The sequence below is a fragment of the Nicotiana tabacum genome, chromosome 17 (assembly GCF_000715075.1).
Source record: "Nicotiana tabacum cultivar K326 chromosome 17, ASM71507v2, whole genome shotgun sequence".
In the NCBI taxonomy this organism is placed as follows: domain Eukaryota; kingdom Viridiplantae; phylum Streptophyta; class Magnoliopsida; order Solanales; family Solanaceae; genus Nicotiana; species Nicotiana tabacum.
This window is the reverse complement of record NC_134096.1, coordinates 125,951,366-125,966,151: the sequence shown is the minus strand read 5'-3', so window position 1 is coordinate 125,966,151 and position 14,786 is coordinate 125,951,366. Positions and strand designations below refer to the sequence as shown.

The window sequence follows — 14,786 nt, the reverse complement described above, 5'->3', positions numbered from 1 at the left end:
TAACATGCATTTAACTTGAAAAAATATTACAGTTTTGTGAGCGGGAAAAAAAAATTCTGAAAATTTTGAAAAAGTGATAGAAACTAATTTTTGATTTTTGAAAAACTCATTTTTGATTTTTTTAAAAAATTTATAAAATTTCATGGATAAATATATTTTTTAATTTTTTTTTTAAAAAAAGGGGGCTTAGTCGAGGCCAAATCGTAAAACAAGGGAAAAACAAAACAAAAAATGTCATCCATGAACATGAATTAAGACAGTGATTAGAAAGCTATAATGACATAATTACAAGAAGATAAACCCTGTATTGGAGAGAGAGAGATATGTGTGACGCTACAAGGAGGGCACAAACAAGAGAATCAAGTACAGACATGATAGAATACCATCTGCTCTTCGTACTGAACCCACCTGATCAGTTTCTAAGAATAACCCATTTTTATCAATACCTCATAAAATGGAGTTTCAGAGCAGCAGCAAAGCCAAAAGAAAAGCAAGACCCACTAGCCATAATCTCCAAAACAACAAGAATTCTAACAAAGATTCAACCTTTTCTTCCTCTGCTGCTAGTAACATGAACAACAACAACAACAACAACAATACTAGCAAGGCAACTATGGCTCAGTACAATGCTGATGCTAAGCTCATGGCTGAGTTTGAACAGTCTGGTGTCTCTGGTAAGTCCTTTAATTATTCAAGATCAGTACTTTATGCACCTCAGGATAATGCCAATGAAGAAGAAATCACTTCTTATCTTTCAAGAATTCAAAGGGGTGGGCTTGTTCAACCATTTGGTTGTATGCTTGCTATTGAGGAACATACTTTCAAGATTATAGGTTACAGTGAGAATTGCTTTGATATGTTAGGTTTTAAGATTGCTGAGTCATCAAAGTTGATTACTTTGATTGGTGTTGATGCTAGAACCCTTTTCACCCCTTCTTCTGGGGCTTCATTGGCTAAAGCCATGACTTCTAGGGAAATCTCTTTGTTGAACCCTATATGGGTTCATTCTAGGAGTACCCATAAGCCTTTTTATGCTATACTTCACAGGATTGATGTGGGGATTGTGATTGATTTAGAGCCTGCTAATTCTAGTGACCCTGCATTGCTGCTTGCTGGGGCAGTGCAGTCACAAAAACTGGCTGTCCGGTCGATATCTAGGTTGCAGTCACTACCTGGTGGAGATATAGGGGTTCTGTGTGATACAGTGGTGGAAGATGTGCAGAAGCTGACTGGATATGATAGGGTGATGGTTTATAAGTTTCATGATGATAATCATGGTGAAGTTCTGTCTGAGATTAGGAGATCAGAATTGGAACCTTATTTGGGCTTGCATTATCCTGCAACAGATATCCCCCAAGCTGCCCGGTTCTTGTTCAAGCAGAACAGAATTAGGATGATATGTGATTGCAATGCACAGCCTGTTAAGATTGTTCAGAGTGAAGAACTAAAGCGGCCTCTCTGCTTGGTAAATTCGACTCTTAGATCACCTCATGGCTGCCATACACAGTATATGGCCAACATGGGATCTATTTCGTCGTTGGTGATGTCAGTAGTTATCAATAGCAGTGATTCGAGAAAGCTTTGGGGTTTGGTTGTTTGTCATCACAGTACTCCCCGCTATGTGCCTTTCCCACTTCGGTATGCATGTGAATTCTTCATGCAGGCATTTGGCCTGCAGCTTTATATGGAGCTCCAATTAGCATCACAGTTGGCGGAGAAGAAAACCCTCCAAATGCAGACCTTATTATGTGACATGCTTCTTCGAGATGTTCCATTTGGCATTGTAACACAATCCCCTAGTATTATGGATCTTGTCAAGTGCGATGGAGCTGCACTTTATTACGGTGGAAAATGTTGGTTGCTTGGGGTGACACCAACTGAAGCACAAGTTAAAGATATTGCAGAGTGGTTGCTAGGCACTCATAAGGACTCGACAGGTTTAAGTACGGACAGTCTTGCAGATGCTGGTTATCCTGGTGCAACTTTACTGGGAGATGAAGTTTGTGGCATGGCTACTGCGAGAATTACTTCCAAGGATTTCCTATTCTGGTTCAGGTCTCACACGGCAAAGGAAGTCAAGTGGGAGGTGCTAAGCATCATCCAGATGATAGAGATGATGGAGGAAAAATGCACCCGCGATCTTCATTTAATGCCTTTCTTGAAGTGGTTAAAAGTAGAAGTATGCCTTGGGATGTTCCGGAGATTAATGCCATTCATTCTCTACAAATCATAATGAGAGAATCAATTCAAGAAATCGAGAACAGTTCTCTGAAAACTATGACTTCTTCTCAACAGAATGATGCTGATGGTCCAAGCATGGATGAACTTAGTTCTGTGGCAATGGAAATGGTTAGGTTGATTGAGACGGCCACTGCTCCAATTTTTGGAGTTGATCTATCTGGCTTAATAAATGGATGGAATGGGAAGATTGCTGACTTGACAGGGTTGCAAGCTAGTGAAGCTATTGGAAAGTCTCTCATTAATGATATTGCTCATGAAGATTCACATGAAACTGTTGAAAAAGTTCTACATAGAGCTCTGTTAGGTATTTCTTTTTAGCCTTAATAGTTATCATTATAATTTGGAAACATGCTTTACATCCGATGGCTATAATTCTCTATATGTGTGTTCATTGTGTTCTTTTATCTTCATTCTTTATGCACTGCAGTCTATACTTGATGGTCTACCTTCTTAGATTTGAAATTCATGCCTACTGGTAAGAGAATTGGCTACTTACACTTCTTTTACCTACACTTATTGAATTGGCTTGTCATCTTGTATGTTACAACATATGCACAGTTACCTGCATATCTACATTTGGGGAAATACTGTGCTTTCAGCAATGACTAATCAGTCATCTCCACCGTATAGTGAAGCTTAGCTTACTCTTTCAGTGCACTCTTTTAATTGCACAGGACCACTTTTCCTTTTCTAGGTAAATCAATATTGACTGAAGACTAGAGCGAGCATAAAATACTAGCTTTCACCCACGTTTCTCAGTGCTTGTTCTCGCACCCTCCCCCTCCCCCCCTCTCTCATTGTAACTTGTGATAACTTATGATTCAGGTGAGGAGGACAAAAATGTGGAAATAAAGTTGCGAAGGTTTGGGAAAGATCCACCAAAATCAGTTTTATACCTTGTGACTAATACCTGCACAAGCAGGGACCACAAAAATGATGTTGTTGGCGTGTGCTTTGTGGCTCAAGATGTCACTCCTGAAAAAGCTGTCATGGATAAATTTATTCAGTTGCAAGGAGATTATGAGGCTATTGTACAAAGTCTTAATCCACTGATTCCACCAATATTTGCTTCTGATGGAAATGCTTGCTGTTCGGAGTGGAATGCAGCGATGGAAAGGTTGACCGGTTGGACAAGATATGAGATCCTGGGGAGGACACTTCCTGGTGAAGTTTTTGGTGGTCTTTGTCGTCTTAGGGGACAAGATGCCGTTACCAAATTTATGATTCTTTTCTACCAAGCAATTAGTGGCCATGACACCAAAAAGCTTCCATTTGGCTTTTTTAATAGGACAGGGGAGTTTGTGGAAGTGTTCCTAACAGCAAACAAGAGAACTGATGAGCATGGGAATATAATTGGGTGTTTCTGCTTCTTGCAGCCTACACTGGTTGACCCAGAGGCATCGGATGAGAGACAAGACAATAAAGACTCCCTTTCAAAAATTAAAGAATTTTCTTATATCCGACAGCAGATGAAAAATCCATTGAACGGGATCCAGTTTACCCATAAACTCCTTGAAGCAACCTGTGTTTCAGATAATCAGAAGCAGCTTCTGGAGACAAGTGAAGCCTGTGAGAAACAGATACTATCTGTTATTGACAATATGGATTTTGGAAGAATAGAGGATGGGTAATGCTTCTTCTATATGAACCCTGATTAAAATAATTCTATATCTTCTTTTATACTCAACTGATTATCACTTTATGATAGAGGAAATCTCGTATATGATCTCAGAGAACCATTTTCTTTCTTCAAAGACCTTCTGAATAGGTTGTTCATCCAGTGGTTACAGAGTAGCGGTTACCTCTCTTCTTTCCACTACACCAACTCTTCCCTTATCATGGTTTAAATTAAATTCTGTAGATTCAACTAGAGAGTAATTTGCTTGAATTTTGCTACGCTGCAACTTCTTATTCCTATTTGCTTGGCCTCCTATTGATACTTCTTTTGTTGATGAGCTATATTTGGACACTGTATCCCAGTCTTGAGAAGCTGGTACTTATTATCTGCTAATTTTACTGGAAAACAGCTTTCCAGACGCATGCGATCAGTTTACAGGAGCCCCAAGAAAAAACAGAGAGAAGTACCCAAAAGACCGCAAACCCATTAAAAGTTCACTTTTCTTCTAAAAGCTACAGTAAAGACTCTTTTGTATTCGCCAGTGCAACAATAAGACTCCACATATATTTATGTTGATTCTTCTTAGTTACTCTTGTTTTGTTTTCCTGTGACTTTCTTGTGTTGGTAATTTTTCTGCTTCTTCAACCCCTGTGATTTACTTCAAATCATCCCCATGCTATTAGCTTGTTTAAAAGGTTTGCTAAATGCAGATTACTTTCTCCTGGTTTTAGCAGCAAAGTGGAGCTAAACATGGAGGAATTCGTTCTAGGAAATGTTGTGGATGCTATTGTGAGTCAAGTAATGATTTTGCTCAAGGAAAAAAATTTACAACTGCTGCATGATATTCCTGACCAGATCAAGACTCTTCCTCTATATGGTGATCAAATTAAGCTTCAGCTTATTCTCTCAGATTTCTTGCTTAGTATAGTGCATCATGCACCTTCCCCGGATGGTTGGGTGGAAATCAAGGTGTTACCTGGTCTGAAACTCATACAAGATGGAAATGAATTTATCCATCTCCAATTCAGGTAACATGATTAGAGCTATTTATCTATTGATGGTTTGTTACACAACATGAACTTACTCATTTTGTCTGCTGTCTGTCCTTTCATGCAACGTATAATGTTAACCCATAGAAGTGCTATTACAGTGCTTTATTCACTTATCTGAATTTTTTTTTGTTCTCAAATACTCGCTTTGAATCTTTCAAGTGAGATGAGAAGAAAAACACGAAGAACATTCTCAGTTGTCTTCTTTTGTAACTGTTAACATCTTTGTTGTAGTCTTCGAAACCAACCACCTTGTGAAGAACTTTAATCTCTCCCCTTCCCCCGAGCCACAATTATTTTTCTATAGCCTTACAATAACTTTATGTATGTATTATAAAATGACTTCTATCGATAAATGTTATGTAACTCTTTTAATTTTCTAGAATGACTCACCCTGGCCAAGGACTACCGGCTGCTCTAATCGAAGACATGTCTGGAGGAAGAAATAGAGGGACAACACAAGAAGGAATCGCGCTAAATTTTTCCCAGAAACTTGTCAATATGATGAATGGGCATGTCCGCTATGTCAGAGAGGAAAACAAATGTTATTTCCTAATAGACCTGGAACTCAAAACAGGGAAATCTACACAACATGGTCCAGATTCGGATGGAACTGAAAAGATGGAAATTTAGACAACATTGTCCGAATTTGGATGTAGGTAGAATGTCCTAAGTCATATTTAATGGTACATTTTAACTCTCCGCTGCAGATCAGTTTTTTTATATACTTGTATGGCAATAAGTATAAATGCTAGAGCCCACAGAGCCGTGGAGTTGATTCTGATTCTCCTGCCTTGTACATGTTATTATCAGCAGCATAGGATATTATCTTTTCATGTGGTCATTTATGTAAATGGATGCTGTATATTATTTGTATCAGGATGCTCTAAAATTATCTTCTCAATAAAACGCTCCAAAATGCTGTTTTCCTGAATAGAAAAGCTTCTTCATTTCAAAGAATTGAATAAATATATCAAAATGAGTTCTTTATACCTTTTGCTTGAAATATGTTTTTATAAGTGGCGCCAATAATCTTTGGCTTTTTCTTTTTTTGGAATAACTTGTCCAGAGCTGGAAATGGAAAATGGATCCATCAAGTTATAATTAATATCTATGATATTACTGAAAGCAAATCTTTTTCCCATTCAATATCAAACGCGTGTTTTTAATATTGTACACGCTATATTAAATGCTTGCTTCTTGTGTAAAAACTATAAACAAACCTCATAAATACAAATTGTTATTGCAGAGGTACAAAATAGTCTCATTGATTCCTTGTAGCTGCTACAAGATTGTTTTTGCAACTTTTTGGGTCTTGTAACACCTTTTTAACTCCGTAGCACAATCTTTGTGTTAAAGATATCTTTTAATACAATCAGACATCTTTATATAATACTTATTAACTATAAAAGTCAAATTTTTTTCGAAATCAATTTTTATGTTATGTTATAATATATGTCATCTATAACAATATTTCACTATAACAACCAAAAAATATCGAACAAATGAGGAGCAATTTAACCGTATAATGAAATCTGTCACCTTCTCAAAAAAAATGTACAAAATGGTCTCAAGAGAAGTTTATTTAATATTTAAAAACGTGTTACAGAAATCTCGTAAGATATGTAATTCTCCCTAGAAAAAGGAGTGCAGGTTTTCCATAAATACCAAAATACTTGACACAAAATAACAGTCAGCTTTCCTCCCACTGTACAAATCAAGCATCCGCTCTTTACTCCAACGGCCAACCACCAAAAAATGTTACAAAACTACAACATTGCAATCTATATTGAGATAGAATTTGCTATCTCAATTTGCAAAAAAGATTACAACATCAAGAACTGCAGATGCTTTGATTCCACATAATTCAGAACCCTCTTCCTCTTAAGAGATTTCTAACCGAAAACACCTACTCACTATAATACAAAACGTCATACTTCTATTTTGTGCCTCGAATCAAGCTACTCTACATATGTCTATCGACACTTACTAACAGCTGCAAACTTTTCAAGCCGCAAGAAAAAACTGTGAAACGCCAATGCTAGCTATTCTCTAGTTCGTCAACTGGATCCTCCTCAGGAGGGCTACCTTGTGACTCCAGGAAGTCTGACTCGTTTGACCGACAGACTTGATGAATATGTAAGCATCCAGATGAAAGATGCTCTTGAACAATCTGCATGAAAGTTTTCATCATTGCTATAATTGTGTTTTGATGCAAAAGTTGCAGTTTCAATGTTATCATCTCGATAAGAAAATCCAATCACATAGCCTGAAAACTAGGAGGAAAAAAATCAAAGCCAGCTGACATGACGAACACGAAACAAGCTAAAACCAGGAAACCAAACAGAACATATCTGGGAAGCAAGCGGAATCATAATGCACAACAACTGTAGTTATATTTTGCATGCTTTAATTCTTAATGAGACGGTTATATTACCTGATCCCCTAATTCCGAGCTCTCTGAGTGGAAAAGGATTGGCCTACACCTCTTATCTTCATTCATCAAACTTGAATTCTGGAAGTGGGCTACAAGGGCCGTCTTTCCCTGAATCCGAGCATAAGCCAAAGCAGCCACTTTCTCACTATTGAATTTCTCCCACTTCTTTCCATTAAGTGCCTGCAGAAATTGAATACTCAGCACACACTCTTCCTTCAAAACATCAGCACAAATACAATAGAAGGAAAGGCAATCAAGAAGGCATAGCGATCTTTATATTTAAGTGGGAAGGTGGGAACTATAAAACAAGGAGACACTAGCTTCAATGCTCATAGCTCAATTACTTTAAGAAAAAAAAAGTTATACACTACGTTTAAAAGAATGGACAAAAACAAACCTCGTAAAATGGGATAATGAGTGATGGAGACACCATGTTGATAAATGCATATCCCACATTGCATTTATTCTGCCGCAAACAAGAATTTTCATCAGACTTTGGGAAAAAAGAATAAACCACATAATCCTAACTACTTTAGTAGAATTACCTTGAAGTCAATTGGCAGATACAGAAAATCATAAGTGCCTTTATGTTGTTCGTCAATAGCAGCTAAAAGCATCTTGGAGGTGTACCTGGATGAAGACAATGTCAAGTCACCAAGACAAAAATAAGCTATACTTAACAAGGTACAAGCATTAAAAAGTTGCTATTACTTATTAGGAATATTTTTAATCATCAAAGTTGTCCGAGTATCTTCGCCAGATCTAATCTTATCCAAGTCAAGTTGAAACTGTTTCTTGTTGTCCATCTGGTTCGCATTATTGTCAACACGTCGAGTGCGGCTGCGTTCAGTCAGCCCCTCAAAGCTAGAAGCTGCATGTCCTGGGAAATGACCACTACCTAGGAATAAAGGACTAAGTCTTTGGGAAGACATCATGCCAAACCCAGGAGAACCATTGTTTGACATATTCCCTGGAAGAGCAACACCAGAATTCAAAGTGGTACGAGCACCATAGTTAACCATCAAACTTCCGTCACGAGGACCTATACCAATACCTCTAAAACCTGGACTTAAGACTGGAGAGTCTGGGTAAAAACCAAAGTGCTTATCAAAGGGAAGAGCAGATGGAGCAGATCCAACATGGTGAAGGTGATGATGATGGTGCTGAGATGAATTGAGGAAAGACTTCTGATGATTTGACAAGGAAAACATGTCACCCTGACCACCAGATGTAAAAACATTCGCCAAAGCCTGGGCTTTCCAGGATGAAGAATTACTCTGTTGAGGTTGCAACTTTGGACTGCCCCAAAGAAACTGTGGTCCTGATAGTGTTTCAACAGCAGAACTGTTTGAATTTGAGGTACCCAAAGATGACACTGTTCCACTGAACTGGCTTATCTTAGGTTCAGGGAAAGAATGAGACTGATGGAAGGGAACACCATGGTTTGAACCATTAGGGAGATCTGCATGACCGCCCATTCTGTGATCCTCACTGATAGGTGCTACCCTCAAGGAATTTGATGCATGAGGATGCAAAATTGAAGCTAAACCAAGTAAATTATTGCCCATTGTGGGACTCAGGGATCTAAAGCCCGGTGAAGTGCCAGGACTTCGCATGGAGCTATGCTCTATAGGGCTGCCAAACTGTGGCCAATTACCTGCCAGAAATATAAGAATGCCCATACTATCAGATAGTATAACTGCAATCAAAGAAGTTAATTAATTAAGTCCATCCCCTGCCCCCTTTTCAGCCAACCCAAATTTAAAAAATAAAAAATAAAGAACAACAGGCACAAAAAGAAGGGAAAGAAGAACCTTAAATGGTTTCAGCATTACACAGAAGTGGAAACACTCAGTAAACTTACCCGGCGAGGAATTACCAATTGAGGAACCCAATGGGTGCCGAAAAGTCCAAGAGTCATCTTGTTCAGGTTCTTGATTTGATTGCAACGTAGAACTACAAGTGCAGCATAAAGAAGAAAAGTGTGCCTAGATCAGACTCAAGATTCAATAAACTGAACCCAGATATGTAACAGCCCAAAAACAGAAGCATCATAAACATCAACAAGCTCAAAGTAGTGCAACCTCAAATTTGTTGAAGGAACACCCAACCAAAAGACTCGTCATAAACATCAAGAAGCTCTAGAATTTAGATGATATCAAACTGATAATATTATAACAAGAGCTCAAGTTCGAGGGTATAAAAAGGCTGAGAGGAAAAAAGCATCCAGAAGGAAGGAGAAGCAGCAGCTGGTGAGTAGCCCACTTAAAGATGCACAAGAATCTCAGTATTTAAAATAAACATGGTTTAAACCAAGGAGAGAAGAGAGTATGCAAAGGGACGCCATCACGCCATTGTAAGTTGGTGTAATTACACTTACTTGTAGATGTCTATGCTACTATTACTTTCCTCATTTCAGTTGACTACTTCAGTTATTTCCTTTTTACCTTTGCTTTGGTGGGGGTGGGGGAGATTGGGGGAGCTTGCTGGTCTGATCATCATCCTGTAATCTAATTCAGTAATTTAGCGAAATGGAACAAAGCAAAAAGAAAAGGGAAAACAGAAACACCGAGTTTCGAACCGTGTGCCATTGGACCTCGGGGATTTCTCGGTTATCAAAAATAGGAGAACATAGCCAGACACTTGTGACAACAGAGCAGAAGAATAGGTGTAAATGAAAAGTAACTAGGTTGTTCTGGATGCTAGTAACAGCAAAAGGTTAGTGAAGCTCATGAACCAGAAAAGACTACTTTAAGCTTCCAAATTGTTAGAAAACAAATTCTAGTTTTCTTTTGATCAAGAAAACAAATCATAGTGGATTACTCACTTTCGACGAGCTCCTCCAGGGCGACTTGGTTCAAGTTTTATGCGCTTGCCAGCTATGTCACTCCTATTTAAGGACCTAAGGGCAGCTTCTGCAGCTCTAACATCATAATATTCAATAAACTTATGGTGCCTCTTGTGTGGTGTTTCCCTTATCTGCAATGAGAGAAACTGGGATATCACATATACTACAATTCAACTAGCCCTTTGAGGTAGCACATGAGGGGAAATGAATAGATGGAGTAAAATGAGAAATAAATGATTCGACTATTTGAGTCTCTGACCTCTTTGATCTCACCATAAGCCCCAAATATTTGGCGGAGGTCATCGTTTGATACTGATGGATCCAGATTAAATACCACAAGAGTTCCTTGGTTCATATCTTTGTCTGAGGGGTTATCCTGATATATGTACATTGAGAGGTGGAGAGAAGAAGAGTAATAGGAGAAGGGAGGAGGTTAGTCAGCAAAAGGTATGTAACATACAATCTAATTGTGTAAACCACTAAAAGCAGCCGGCAAATCACCACCTTTGGGATGGAGAAATGTATGTCTAGTTTTCTCCTCCGCAGTGGCTTATTTTGCAATGCTCGCAGTGCAGTTCGAGCAGCACGAATATCGAAGTAGGATATCATGACAAAGCCCCTATGCTTACACGCAGTGTAGAGAGTCCGGATATCACCATATTGCTAATTACCAAAAACAAAAAGTATGTCAAAAGTGGAAACGGATTATAAGAAGGAAAAAACACCTAATAAATCAGCAACTTTCCAAGACATTTCTTGTCTGTCAAACAACCAGTAAACTCAGATGTGATACTGCAAACACATTAGGCCAGGGCTTTGACATTTTCCTTGTTAAGTTTAATTTGCAGCTCATAGAGTAATAAGATAGCAGGTTTCCCCAACAACTCGATACATCTCATTAACAGAGATAGGTATGCTATCACTATAAGAGAAACTCAGAATAAGCAGAATATCACTATATTGTATCAACAAGAAAAAGCAAAACCTTAAGGCAGTTCAACTGATCAAGTCTAGAGAAAGAAAAAATAAATCAGAATCAGTATTGCCTCCAGAAAAAGCAAAAGACATCCTGAAGTATTACTTGCAGAAAAGAAAATTTGTTGTACAGAAATACTCGTCCAGCAATTCAGAAAAGATGACGGAAGAGCAATATATGTTTAGATCAATTGCAAAACCGACTAACAAAATCAATCCCTAACTAGAGAAAGCAGTATTACAAATGCAGGGAACTCCCATTAGGATAGAGCACTGACAAACTGGAAGAGTAGTTCGCGTGAAAATTAAAAATAATAATAATAATAGCTACACAGTGTACGCCGTGAGTAACTAACCTCAAAGAGACTTCTTAGCTCTGAATCCTCGACATTGCTATTTATGTTGCGAACAAATAATGTTCTCGAAGGGTGCTCTCCAAGTGGATGTTCTCCAGTAACAGTTGCCCCACCATTTGAAAATCCAACATGAGCAGCTCCATTGCTAACAACAGGATCAGCCAGACTCACTCTCGATATACCGAAGTTTAAGTTTTCATAAGCATCAGATTCCAATTCTAAGCCTCCTCCACTTCCAAAAAGATCATATTCTTCCAAGTCATCTACGTGATTGGGAAATTGGCTAGGGCCAAACCCATCTATTATGCCAGCTAAAAGTTCATCCTCGTCATCAGGAAGCAAGCTTCCAATTGCACGATTTTCAGCATCATCCAGCAGCTCCTCAACATCTACATCGGGGTGAATTTCCTTCAAGCTGGCTGATGCGTCATCAACGGACTGATGACCATCGTCCACCTCACTCAATTTCACTATTTACCAAGAATTTCAAGGAAATTAAAAGGATGTGAGATTTTCTCAAAGAAAATAGGCAAATGAAGTATGAGTAGAAGACTCATAATGTATTCCTACGCTTCTCATGTAGAAGAACAGGCACTGAGCTCGAAAAAAGTGAAGCATCATTTGAGCCATGGATGGAATCAACTCCTGGAAAAACCTCCCACGGTGTTCTTCCCTTTTCTTTCGATACATTTAGCATTGGCATCTTTAAAGGATCTGTAATGCAGCATAAGTCGGGCCGATTAATAAATCCAGTATCATTCATGGAGAATCTCAGTGGACAATCGCCCACATTGAAAAATTGGTCACACGATGCTGTCCCACACTTTTCAAACACAAGGAAACTAGAAAGGGCCAAATTAAAACATTGGTAAGCAATCCAGCTAAGATCAAAAGCACGCAAACTACCTAAAATAAAATAGTACGATACTACATAGTAAATTGATATTCTCAACATTACATAACTGGAAGGAACACTTTGAGGTTGAGCCTATGCTATCACCTTCACATTTTCTATGTGAGTTTATTCTGCATTATTCATTTTCTTTCTGAAGAATGGGAGGTTTTCATAGTCTACATTCATATAGATTTGCTAAAGAAACCAGACAGGATCTTAACCAAAAAAAATTAACATAATAGGCATGAAATACAGGATGAGAATACTGGTCGATAAGGCAGTGAGTGCTCTTTAGCAGCTCTTATAGACAGAATAAGATAATTGCACAATTTAAACTCTTGCCACTGTTGCAGCTTTCTACTTCTTAAACTTATGGATAAAGCTTTACTCTTGCCATAGAAGATAGTCATCCTTTTTGGTCCACAACTACATCAATTAGGCAATAACTTTCGCTTGGTCCAAGATACCTCTCGTCCTCTCCTCAAAATCCTAAACCCACAGGATCCTCCAAAAATGCCAACTCTAATTAAAGATCTAATCTTTTTTTAAAACCTCTGCAACTCCTTGTTTCCACTTTAGTAATGACAAAATTAAATGAGACCAAGATATACTGAATAGGTTGCTTAGCAAAAATCTACTCTCTCCAATCCGTACTAAATATCTTTCAAAGATGTTTGAGCAATAAAAGTTAACAAATAAACAATCAGACAGAAGAAAATAGATAAACAACTGCAAAAACACCAGCATTGGTTTATTGTCAACTTCATTCATCTCAAAACAGAACAAGGGATTGTTTCTTCAAAGATTGTTGCTTTACTTCATTACAAAACCACCTAATATACAGAGAAGAACTACTTCCAAAACCACCTAAAGATTGTTTCTTTACTCCATTACAAAACCACCTAAATAAAGTCAAAGTTGGGTTTCTAAACTCAATATAACCACATACAAAATTAACATCAACCACGGAAAAGGGAGAATTGTCCGGAGAATTGCAGGCTATTAGTTACCCAAAACCCAAAAAATTAAAAAAATTAAAAAAAGTTCAAACAAAAAATGGAAAAGTGCTCACCCGAAACCCCTCATGCAAACTCACATACGTTAAAACCTAGAAAACTAGACTAAGCAAAAATAACCAATTAACAGCCTCGCGAAAACAGTTCACAAGCTTCAATTTCAAGACCAACTCGTAAAAAGAGAAGCAGAATATGTGTCAAAACCAGCAAAAAGAAAAGGAAAATAAAGAAAGTACCTCAACAACAGTTCAATTGTTCAAAGCCAGAGGACAGTAGCAGAAAGGTACCAAAGCAAAGACTCCAAAGAAAAGAAAAAGATAAAATTTTGGCTAAAAAATTATAAAAACAAAATACCCACAAAAAGTGGACCACGATCGAGTAGAATACCAACTAGAGAAAGAAAAGAAAGGACAGATGAACACACACACAGACGTGCAGAAAGAGAAATGTCTTTCTTTTTTTCTTTTTCTATTTTCACACTTCAAAGTGCAAGAGATTATTTACGGATATATATATAAAATAAATAAAGAATTTGAAAGAGATGATTGGAGAAAGACAAAGTGAAGAAGAGAGAGAAGAATGATTGAGGACAATCGTGGTGGTGGGGTGGGCAGAGTGGGGGGTGGGGTGCTAAAAGAGTTATTGCATGTATAAAATATTAGAAAAAAGAGTTGGGGTTGGGGAGTATTTAATTCTATTTAATTAGTATATTGTATTTAAATGTGATCTGGTGTCCACAGAGTGGGGAAAAAAAAATGTTTCGTTTAAAAAATTTATGGGTGTTATAAAATAAAAGCAACTTAGTAAAACATGAACAAGACATGTTGTTATGAAATAAAAGCAATTTAGTAAAACATGAACAAGAAATGGAGATAGAGAGAAGGAAGAGATTTTCTTCTTCAATTGTGTGTATTTTCCTATCTATTACAAGGCCTTTATATAGGCATGAAAAGTGAAGAAAAATATGTCATTGAATATGTCATTAAGTATAGAAATATGTCATTGAATATGTCATTAAGCATTTGAGATAATCATGGAGGAAGAGTAGACATCCACCATAATTTGATTTTTCTTATAACACTTCCCCTTGGATGTCCATAGATAATGTACCTCGTTAAAACCTTATTAGAAAAAAAAAATCTATGGGAAAAAAAATCCTAGTGAGGGAAAAAGAGTACACATATTTAGAAATACGCCTTTTGGTTGCCTCGTTAAAAACCTTGCAAGGAAAACCCAGTGGGACAAAACCTTGTAAGGAAAAAAGAGTACAACGCGTATTAACTCCCCCTGATGAGAGCATCAATTCACATCCTTGAGCCTTCGCATCCCAATCTTGTACACTAGTTTCTTG

The 14,786-nt window shown here is 37.7% G+C and overlaps 2 protein-coding genes across 4 annotated transcripts; one reads left to right on the top strand and one right to left on the bottom strand.

The window, feature by feature from the left end:
* The first annotated feature begins 287 nt into the window (after window positions 1-287).
* On the top strand, window positions 288-5,849 carry LOC107825586 (phytochrome E-like). The gene is given in 5 exon segments (XM_016652457.2): window positions 288-2,081; window positions 2,084-2,545; window positions 3,067-3,868; window positions 4,594-4,887; window positions 5,292-5,849. Coding segments are annotated over 5 exon segments (3,435 nt in total). The 5' UTR covers window positions 288-454; the 3' UTR covers window positions 5,542-5,849.
* A 624-nt stretch (window positions 5,850-6,473) lies between these two features.
* Window positions 6,474-13,945, bottom strand: LOC107825587 (protein MEI2-like 5). Of its 3 annotated transcripts, none has more exons than XM_016652458.2 (12): window positions 13,672-13,945; window positions 12,095-12,238; window positions 11,525-11,994; window positions 10,698-10,856; window positions 10,453-10,569; window positions 10,173-10,324; window positions 9,210-9,301; window positions 8,057-9,002; window positions 7,891-7,975; window positions 7,743-7,811; window positions 7,346-7,525; window positions 6,474-7,081 (listed from the first exon to the last, which is right to left on the bottom strand). In XM_016652458.2, exons 2-12 carry the CDS (start codon window positions 12,225-12,227, stop codon window positions 6,950-6,952), a joined length of 2,535 nt encoding a protein of 844 aa, XP_016507944.1. In that variant the 5' UTR covers window positions 12,228-12,238; window positions 13,672-13,945; the 3' UTR covers window positions 6,474-6,949. The 3 variants fall into 3 exon arrangements, with proteins under 3 accessions (XP_016507944.1, XP_075091142.1, XP_075091143.1); XM_075235041.1 differs by lacking the exon at window positions 13,672-13,945 and adding an exon at window positions 13,492-13,630; XM_075235042.1 differs by lacking the exon at window positions 10,698-10,856 and having other exon boundaries at window positions 13,672-13,921.
* Between the last annotated feature and the right edge of the window lie 841 nt (window positions 13,946-14,786).